General features: G+C 45.5%; 1 protein-coding gene across 1 annotated transcript in view; it reads left to right on the top strand.

Annotated features, from left to right (window-relative positions):
* Positions 1-1,692: 1,692 nt before the first annotated feature.
* Positions 1,693-10,748, top strand: part of LOC119969003 (ATP-dependent RNA helicase DDX3X-like) — a 49,391-nt gene continuing 40,335 nt past the window's right edge. The window contains exon 1 of the mRNA XM_038802108.1: positions 1,693-2,058. Within this exon, the coding sequence (XP_038658036.1) occupies positions 2,014-2,058 (45 nt within the window). The 5' untranslated portion in view covers positions 1,693-2,013. The remainder of the gene's footprint in view (positions 2,059-10,748) is intronic.

The raw sequence follows: 10,748 nt of genomic DNA, 5'->3' as shown, positions 1-10,748 counted from the left end.
GAACCTTGAAGTTTCCATGTCTTTGCGTTGGAGAGTAATATTTTGCTGTGGACTGACACTGGGAGGCAAAATGATTCATTTGGAGCCCTTTAGACATCTTTTCCCTAGTGCAGGACATTTCCCTTTTAAGTGGGCTTTGACACAACAGTAACACGTCATGACGTTTGTGACATCACACGTCGGCAGTGATCGCGTATGCACGACTCACTCTTCTGGCTGGGTTCAGAACTTTGCATATATGCTGGAATGGGTGCCGGCAGTCGAAAAAGAATGCCTTTGAATAGAGGCCACCATTTTAACGTCTTCCACCTCGTGGAGGATTTTCTCCACATTTTTTTTAGAAACTCTAGGTACAGCTGTTTTTACTGATCTTGTTGTAAGCATTTTGCTACGGTAGTTTTTAAAAGTTAAATCATTTTGCTGCATTAATGATTCCCTTAAATTTTCTGAGACCATAGATTAATTGATCCCTGATGATGGAGTCTGTTACATCAGCATAGTTACAACCTTGTGCTAGCAATCAGAGATCTGTGACAAAATTAGAGATAGTCTCCCCATTTTGTTGGAATTTGTTACGCAGGTTAGCGCATTCCATGATTTCATTTGACTTAGTCTCCCCATTTCGTTGGAACCTGTTAGCAAGGTTAAGCGTTCCATTTGACTGTGATTACAGTGATCATCAAATTTTGCAATTGTCACTTGAAAGCTGTTTTTATCTTCATCGTCACCATACGTAAAAGAGTTATAAATGTCTACTGCTTGCTGGCCTACCGTTGATATCCCAATTTTTCTCTCGTCGGCGGCTGAATTTAAGGCAGTAGCTGCCATGTATATTTGAAGCTACTGTTGATACATTTTCCAATTACTATTTAAATTACCAGTAGTTTTTTAGCAGCTCTGGAAGTGGTGTGGTCCATCGCTTCGGTTGGTTGTCTGGAATCCAAATGCTGCAAAGTCTTCCACAGTCAAGTGGCCGGCCCGTTACTTTTTCTGCTTATTTTGGTTCTTTCTGGTCTCTAACCTAATCTATCTAGTATAGTTCAATTAAAGCCAACCTGATACCATGTTTTGTTAACTGTATGGCAGGCAACATGTGCTACTGAATTCAGTTACAGGAAAGGCTTTCGGAAGAAGGCTCGAAGTCATCCAGAAGTTTTACATAAAGTTTATTGAGTAACACAACTTAAATATCTTACTTTAAGAACTGTACTAGTAGAAAGGTTACAACTTTCCTATACACTACAACTAGGCCCGACCACACTAGCAGCCCTGAGCTAAATCTCTGTCTTTGTTCTCCTCACAGTCTTCTCAGCCAAAGAGATATTGAGGGCTGCTTGCTCCCCCCTTTATACCCGCCAGTGCTGTCCCCTAGTGGTCTTTCCATTTTCCATCAGCCCCTGCTGTACATAGTCATCTACATAGATCACTACATTGAGAGTTAACAGGCTGCCACAGCAGCTGACCTATCCTGACCAAGTGAAACTTCAGAGAGCCGCAGCGGCCGTTGGGCTGGGGGAAAAGGAGGGGAAGCCTCGCGATATTTGCCGGATATTTGCCGGAGGAGGGGAGGGGGAGGGGGAGAGGGAGACGCTGACCGAGCCGGTTCTCGCGAGACCGCAGCCGTTCTTTAACCAGGCCCCGAGCGCACTGGAGCGTCCCGCTCGCTGATTGGTCAGGGGTCGAACCACGTGTTGGACCCCGTTTCCCGGCGGCCGTAGCGCGGATTGACGATAACGAGAGACGAAGGAACGAGCGAGAGAGTGCGGCAGCGGACGGAGGATCGGCAACAGCGGCACCGAACGCTGGATCGGCAGCACACCCGGCTCCTCGACACTTTTGCTGCTCTGTTGACCGGCAGAACACATTGAAAAAGCAAGGTTTCATCGAGGAAATTCCCAACCCTCTTTTTTTCCCCCCCCCTTCCACCCTCTTTCCCCCCCCCCCCCTCAAAAAAACAACTTTCTTTGGGTTTTTTTCTTGGTCGGAAATTTTTTACTCACTAATTTTTTAGTTATGAGTCATGTGGCCATCGGAAATGTACTGGATCTCGATCAGCAGGTGAGTGGCTCTGAGCTCCGCGTTTTATATTTCAATGCTGATTTTTAAAGGTGGTTGGAGGGGAGGGGGAGGCCTGCCTGCCTGCCCCGGGCTGCGCGGGGGGGGGGGGGGGGGGGGAAGCTCGTCCACAATGGCGGCTTTTGTCCCCTTTCGAATTCGCCGGAGCTGCAGCTGGCGGGGAGGAGTCGGTTTTCTGTAGTTTCCCCTTTTTTCCCCAATTCGAAGAGGGGATTGCCGGCTGCCAGCAGTGGGTGGGGAGAGGGCGATCCCGAGCTATCCGATGCCCCTTTAAATAACCCCACCACCCCCCGGCCAGAGTTTGATCAACTCTGGTTTCTTTCGACGGCCCTGGGCCCTGGTGGTGGCGTAGAAAATGTGGCTGGAAATAACCCGAGCGGCGGTCTTTGTCTACATCGACCTCTGCTCCTGGCGGAGGGGAAACCCCCCACTGCCTCCGGGATCCCTTGATTTTTGTTTTCGACTGTGTAACTCTGCTTTTTCGACGGATTTATCCTAGGGTTGGGTTTCCTTTTTAATGCGCGCAGGAAAAATCAACGAAATGTGTAATGGCGGCCTTTTGTGGTGAACTGGGAGGCCTTTCTCCCCACCTCTCTTACCCCCCCACCCACCCCCAAAGCATTTCCTGTCGGTTCGGAGGCCATCGGCTGTCATTTGATGCTCCAATCTCGGCGTCATTCACAGGACTACATTCTTCTCGCCTTCCTCACCCCTTATTAGTGTTATTAGGAGGGGGAAATACCAGGAGTTTAAGCGATGGCCTGTTTTTTTTTTGTATCAAAATTCCATCAACTCAGTTCGTCCCTTTTGCAACTCAATTTATAATTTTAAATGATCCGTCACGACAGCGGAGCAAAATTCCGCGTTGAGTCATTAACAGATTAATTGTCGCGTTTTTTCGGTTTTGTACGTTTTCGTACCAGTGTCTCCTTTGGTCTTCATTGTTTGTCCATCGAAATGCCGACAGTTGAGGGAATTATGTAACTTCCTCGTATTTACCGCCCCCAACCCGATTTACGATATTTGTGCAAGTTTTGTGAGCCCGAGTTGATCCCAGACGGCTAGACTAACACTGAACTGGTACTTTTAGATGTTTTCGGGATTTTTGGTGAGACTGTGCATGCTTGCCAAGAATTGGCTCCATTGCCGGGTGTTTCAGTTGCTCGAGTGCAGGTTGGAGCCGGAAATTCGGCTCCAGTGCCGATTGCTGTTGGCCTGCCTTGTTTACTCTGTCGGTATCAGTGTACTAGGAAACTGCGCCATCATTGTGTCTGGCGCAGCACCTTATTAGCTGGAGCAGGAGACGTCTTCCTGCGGGCAGATTAGGAAACCGTTTCGGGGAAGGTCCTTACACTTTTGTTGAAAGTTAAAGTAGTTCGCCCATGAAGGATTGCAGAGCTGCTTTAAATAAATGCCAGACGGATAGGGAATGTACGATGGGTGGAGGTGGCTAAATAAAATTAAAATGGAGCTGTCAGTGATTAATTTCTCTGACGAAGACTGGGCGTGTACATGTTGGAGACTGACGGGCGATTGTGGCAAGGGTGGAGAAGGTTCGTCACAAAGGTTTAAGTTTCCTGTAAACGTAACGAACGTGCGGTGCCATTTTCTCCTGTCGTGCGGTATTTCTTTTTACCAATACTAAGATGTGATGCAGAAAGCGCTGGCTCAGCAACGTGTGACCAGTTTGCTAAACGAGATCATTTCACAGCGCGGATATTGTCGCAGTCATACGCCACCATGTCTCGATTTTTAAAGAAAAGGACCGTCTTATTATACAAATTTTTGTGAATTGCTGGTCTTAATTTCCGGCGTTAGGCTTTGAATTGCAGAAGTAGGTCAGGCTGGCTTCCAGTACCGCGTGATCTCAAGTAACCAACAGTATTTTTGGCTTAAATGTCCCGATTCGCGGGAAGAACCGATGTAAACATCTTAAACAAAATGTAACTTGACTAGTTCAGGTAATTTTGTGCGAGGATGGTTTAATCTCTGCACAAAGGCAGAAGCATTTTTCTATACTGTGTTCTACTAATTGCTTTTCCCTCCATTGGTTCACCAGGACGTGCTAAATTAATAATGGGTCAGATTTTGTTTTATTTCAATTCACTCATTAAGACATAGAATTGAAAAACACCGGTAACATGATCTCCTATCTGCCTAACCAGGTTGATGAGTGAGTGTGAACCAGGAAGTCATTTTGTTTAATTCTACACGAGGCGGAGGAAGATGGCATTGTTGAATGGGATTATTCATTTAAAAAGTGCTGTCTACAATATCTGAAGGAATGAGACCCATGCATACAATATTGCAGTAATTAACACTTCCCTCCTACTGAAATGAACATGCCCCAGCCTTTTCTGAGTAGTAAAGTAGCCTTGCTCATAATAGGGTATATACTTTCCTTTTGGGGTCAAAAGCATAGTTGGTTGCTTAGGCAAATATGGACATGTACAAAGTTGAGGGTGGTCTGGATAGGAAGTTATTTCAAATAGTTGGTTCGGACACAAAGTAACTTTGAATGGCTAAAGATCAAATTTGACGATTGTCATGATTTACAGTGCATAATCATGGAATTTACAGTGCAGAAGGAGGCCATTCGGCACATCAAGTCTGCACTGGCCTTTGGAAAGAGCACACTACCCAGGCCCATTACTCTCTCTCAGTAACCCCACCCAGCTTTTTTGGAGACTCACGGCAATTTAGCATGGCCAGTCCAGCTAACTTGCACGTCTTTGAACTGTGGGAGGAAACCAGAGCACCTGGAGGAAACCCACAAAGACACTGGGAGAAGGTGCAGACTCCGCACAGACAGTGGCCCAATCTGGGAATCGAACCTAGGACCCTGGAGCTGTGAAGCAGCTGTGCTAGCCACTGGGCTGTCCATAAATTGTATGGTTCAGAATGCAGTCTTGTGGGGAAGACTAGCACAAGGATACAGATTTAAAATATTTTTCCCCCTACCTGAAGATTGTTAATCAGTGGAATTCTCTTCCCTGGACGGCGGTGAAATTGGAATTGAGACCACAATGAGAAAAAAGCCCCTGAAACAGTCAGTAGACGCATACTGCTAATTGATTAGGGATCGAAAAGTAAGGGCGGTCTGGTGGTGCAATGGTTTGCACCGCTGTCCATGTGGAGTTTGTGTGTTCTCCCCATGTCTGCGTGGATCTTGCCCCCACAGCCCAAAGATGTGCAGGTTAGGTAGATTGACAGTGCTAAATTGCCCATTAGAAAAAGGAACTGTTCAAGGGCAGAGGGCATGACTTGTGTACTAAATGAGTATTTTAGCATAATTCGCAACGATCTACATTTTCAAACCAGTTGGGCTGCATCTTTGGTGAGAGAAGTGTTTCGGGTCTGACCTTCCATCAGGTGTTGGAATTGACTGGGTTTGAGGATAGTGTGGTGGATGCCTTTTATTTGGACTGATGTTCTACAAAAATCCCTCCCTATCCATGGAATTAAAGGCATGAATACAAAATTGGCTGAAGGTAAAGCAGAACTTTTTGCACTAGAGCAAAGTATTCAGGAATGTTGCTTCTGTAGTATTCGTGCCACTGTGCCGATGATCTGAACCTAAGCATTCTACAAATAATATCAAAGTTTGTACGTGACGTGCACTTTAGTTGGGAGTCTGAAGAGGGCTAGTACCCATGAGATCCAGGGAAATTTGGCAAACTGGATCCTGAACTGGCTGAGTGGTAGGAGGCAGAGGATGATGTTTGAAGGTTTTGTGTGACTAAAAACCTGTCCAGTGGAGTTCCGCTGGGATCGTTGCTGGGTTCCTTGTTTGGTATACGCTAATGATCAGTTTGTGATTTAAGTTCGCAGATGACACAAATTGGTGGTATGGTAAATAGTGAGGAGCTAGCTGGGTAGAAGAGCGGCGACATGGCATTAAACCATAAAGTGTGGGTTACAGTATTTTGGAAGGACTAAGACTCATGGGATTCTTCATTTTATTATCTGCGGCATTGAAAAGAGAAGCCAATTTTGTATTCGTGCCTTTAATTCCATGGATAGGGAGGGATTTTTGTAGAACATCAGTCCAAATAAAAGGCATCCACCACACTACCCTCAAGGTTCCAGTCACCATACTATCGAAAGGAAGTGATTGTACCGGAGAGGGTGCAGAGGAAATTCACCAGGATGTTGTCTGGACTGGATCATTTCTGCTATCAAGAGAGACTGGATAGGCTGGGGTTGTTTTCCCTGGAGCAGAGAAGGCCATAGGGTGGACAGGAAGGTAGTTTTTCCCCCTTAGCAGAGTGGTCAAGAGCAGGAGACATGGATTTATGGTAATGGACAGAAGGTTCAGAGGAGTCGTGAGGCAAAACCTTTTCACCCAGATGCTGGAACTCTGTCGGGTGTTAAAGATGGGAACCCTCATAGCTTTAGGTATTTAGATCAGCATTTGAAATGCCATTGCATACAAGGCTATGGACCAAGTGCTGGAAAATCTGATTAGAGGTGTTGATGGCTGTGCTGTAAAACTCTTTATAACTTGTAAGCAGACTTGGGATATACAAAACAGACTATTTGGCCCGACTAGCCTATGCACTGTTTCTCCCCGACCATCTAATCCCATCTCCCTCTGCTTGTCTAGTTTCCTCCCAAATGCATCCAGATTGTTGGTGTTAAGCACTCCCTGTAGCAGTGCGTTCCATATTATTAACGCTTTGGATAAGTAGTTTCTTAATTCTTTGAGAGTTTAGACCAGCGGGCGGCATGATGGCCTAGTGGTTCGCACTGCGGCGTGAGGACCTGGGTTCGGCCTTGGGTCACTGTCTGGAGTTTGCATGTCCTGTCCATGTCTGTGTGGGTTTCATCCCCACATCCCAAAGATGTATGGCTGAGGTTGATTGGCCGCACTACTTTACCCCTTAATTGGAAAAAAAATAATTGGATACTCTAGCTTACAAAAAAGAGAATTTCGACCCAGCCTGGCCCTTTCCTGATGTAGACACCCACGGTGACCGGAACTGCACGCAGTACTCGAGCTGGGGCCTAACCAGCTCCAGCATAGTCTTCCTTCTCTTTTTTTCACTGCCGCAAATAATAAAATGAAGAATCCAATAAACATTCTTCATCACCTCATATGGTAACAGCCATGTAAGTTTCTCACCTAAGGCATATTGGGTGGGTCTGGTTTCTTGTCCGTTCGATTTGGTTGTTTGCAGCTGAGCCTGTGGTTCAAGGAGTTAGAAAAGTATTAGGAACAACATCATAGTGATACCTTTGGGAAGAGTGCTTCCTAGTAAATGTCTTGTCTTGTTTCCTCAGTTATCAATTAATGTTCATTGAGGATGGAGGAGCAGTGCTGGTTTGGAACAGTTGGAAGGATGCACGCATCTCAATTTTCATGACTTCTGTTATAAATGTGTGCAATCTGGAAGCCTGAAGTTCATTGATTTATCTGCAGCATAGACAAGCTGAGGGACTCATGTGAAACTAGGGTGTTAACACCATCATTAGGTAGAAGGATGTAATAAAACCATAATGTTAAGCCAAGGCATGCCAGCCCAAGATGTCCTTTTTAATTGCACCTTCCTGCATCCAGTCCATAACCTAGTAGCTTACAGTTCTTGCGCTGCAGATCCAGGTACTTTGTAAAAGAGTGTAGGGTCTCTGTCTCATAGAACAATGTTGGCGAGTCCACTACTGTTGCAGGCAGGTTATTCCATGCCCTTACTACTCTTGAGTAAAGAACCTACCTCTGACTTCTGTCCTATATCTATATCCCCTCAATTTAAAGCTATGCCCCCTCGTGCTAGCCATCACCATCCGAGGAAAAAGGCTCTCTCTCACTGTCCACCCTATCTAATCCGTACGCCTTAACAACCTTATCAACCTGGGTGGCAACTTTCAGGGATCTTTGTACGTGGACACCGAGATCTCTGCTCATCCACACTACCAAGAATCCTACCATTAGCCCAGTACTGTCTTCCTGTTACTCCTTCCAAAATGAATCACCTCACACTTTTCTGCATTAAACTCCATTTGCCACCTCTCGGCCCAGCTCTGCAGCTTATCTATGTCTCTCTGTAACCTGCAACATCCTTCTGGACTGTCCACAACTCCACCGACTTTAGTGTCATCTGCAATTTTACTCGCCCATCCTTCTAATCTACGCCCTCCTCCAGGTTATTGTGGCCAGGTCAGTGGCCCCAAAACAGATCCTTGTGGTACACCGCTAGTTACTGAATTCCAGGCTGAACATTTCCCATCAACCACCACCCTCTGTCTTCTTACAGCAAGCCAATTTCTGATCCAAACTGCTAAATCGCCCTGAATCCCATGCCTCCGTATTTTCTGCAATAGCCTACCGTGGGGAAGCTTATCAAATGCTTTACTGAAATCCATATACACCACATCAACTGCTTTACCCTCGTCCACCTGTTTGGTCACCTTCTCAAAGAACCCAATAAGGTTTGTGAGGCACAACCTACCCTTCACAAATCAGTGTTGACTATCCCTAATCAAATTATTCCTTTCTAGATCATTATAAATCCTATCTCTTATAAACCTTTCCAAGACTTTGCCCACAACAGAAGTAAGGCTCACTGGTCTATAGTTACCGGGATTGTCTCTACTCCCCTTCTTGAACATCGGGACAACATTTGCTATCCTCCAGTCTTCTGGCACTATTCCTGTAGACAATGACGACAAAGATTAAAGCCAAAGGCTCAGCAAACTCCTCCCTAGATTTCCAGAGAATCCTAGAATAAATCTCATCCGGCCCAGGGCTTACACACTTTCCAGAATTGCTAAGACCTCCTCCTTATGAACCTCAAGCCCTACCAGTTTAGTAGCCTGTACCTCAGTATTCTCCTCGACAACATTGTCTTTTTCTTGCGTGAATACTGACAAAAAATATTTAGCACCTCCTATCTCCTCGGACTCCACGCACAACTTCCCACTACTGTCCTTGGCTGGCCCTACTCTTACCCTAGTCATTCTTTTATTCCTGACATATCTATAGAAAGCTTTAGGGTTATCCTTGATCCTACCTGCCAAAGATTTCTCATGTCCCCGCCTGGCTCTTCTTAGCTCTCTCTCTTTAGGTCCTTCCTAGCTAACTTGTAACTCTAGAGCACCCTAACTGAACCATCACGTCTCATCTTTACATAAGCCGCCTCCTTCCTCTTGACAAGTGATTCAACTACTTTAGTAAACCATGGTTCTCTCGCTCGATCACTTCCTCCCTGCCTGAGAGGTACATACTTATCAAGGACATGCAGTTGCTGTTCCTTGAAAGAGCTCCACATTTCAATTGTGCCCATCCCCTGCAGTTTCCTTCCTCATCCTATGTCTTGCCTAATTGCATCATAATTGCCTTTCCCCCAGCTATAACTCTTGCCCTGCGGTTGTGCTAAGTGGATTGACCACGCTAAAGTGCCCCTTAATTGAAACAACGAATTGGGTACTCTAAATTAAAAACAATGTTCCATGGTGGCGCAGTGGTTAGCATTGCTGTGCTGAGGACACTGGTTCGATCCTGGGTCACTGTGGGGTTTGCACATTCTCCGTGTTGCGTGGGTCTCACCCCCACAGCCCGAATATGTGCAGGGCAGATGGATCAGCCATGCTAAATTGCCCCTCAATTGGGGAAAATAAATTAATCGGGTACTCTACCTTTATATATTTTTAAAAAAGTAACTCCATTTGCAAGTGTAACCAACGATCGTTATTACTCTGTGTTGCATGTTGCTGAGCCAACTTTTATCCAGTTTGCCACGTTTCCCACGGATTTTTCTTTTTTGATCAATCTGCCATATGGGACCTTGTCAAACTCCTTCATCTACCCTTGTTACTTCCTCAAAGAATCGATCGAATTTGAGAGACAAGACCGTCCTTTTACAAATTCTTGCTGACTATCCCTGACATGGTCCGTGCCTTTCACAGTTAATCCTATCTCAGGATTGATTCTACTAATTTGTCCACCATCAACGCAAGACGAACTACCCTATAGTTTGGTGTTTCCGGCGGTCCTTTTTAAACAGTGGGACACGTTTGCATTTCTCCAGACCTCTGGTATCCCCCGTGTCTAGTCAGGACTGGAAAATCATCTTTCGAGTATCTGCTGTCTCCTCTCTGACCACCTCCAGTAGCCTCAGAAATGATCCATCTGGCCCTGGTAACCTACCAACTTTCAAGGATTCCAAACCTTTGAGTACTTCCTCTCCCATCCAATATTATACTACTATATCTGCATCATCCATTTCCTTTGTGAACATGGGAACAAAATATTCATTTAAACCACTTTCCAAAGCGCCTGTATCTACAGTGCTTAATTCTTTGTCGATCGTATGTTTACTTTTTCTTCTTCCATTGCATTCCTCAAGACAACTGGAGAGACTAGATTTGACAGTACTACACATTTTTGAAGGGGTCATGTCTGATCCCTTAGATCTTAGAAAGTTGCTTTTTATTGCTTCCCACTGGTTTCCCCCATATTTATTCTCTGGCCAGTCCATGTCAGGCAAGTAGCATCTACCTGGCAATGTGGAAAATTGCCCCGATGGGCCCTGTACACAAAGCAGGACCAATCCAAACTGACTACTTGGAGTGCCCATCAGTCTACTCTCTTTAGCAAGTTGATAGAAGGGATTTTTAGTGCTGTCAAGCAGCTCCCTCAGCAATAACCTGTTCACTCCCAATGGTTGGCATCA

Source organism: Scyliorhinus canicula, chromosome 7 (genome assembly GCF_902713615.1).
Source record: "Scyliorhinus canicula chromosome 7, sScyCan1.1, whole genome shotgun sequence".
NCBI classification, from domain to species: Eukaryota; Metazoa; Chordata; class Chondrichthyes; order Carcharhiniformes; family Scyliorhinidae; genus Scyliorhinus; species Scyliorhinus canicula.
This window is presented reverse-complemented; position numbering and strand designations above follow the sequence as displayed.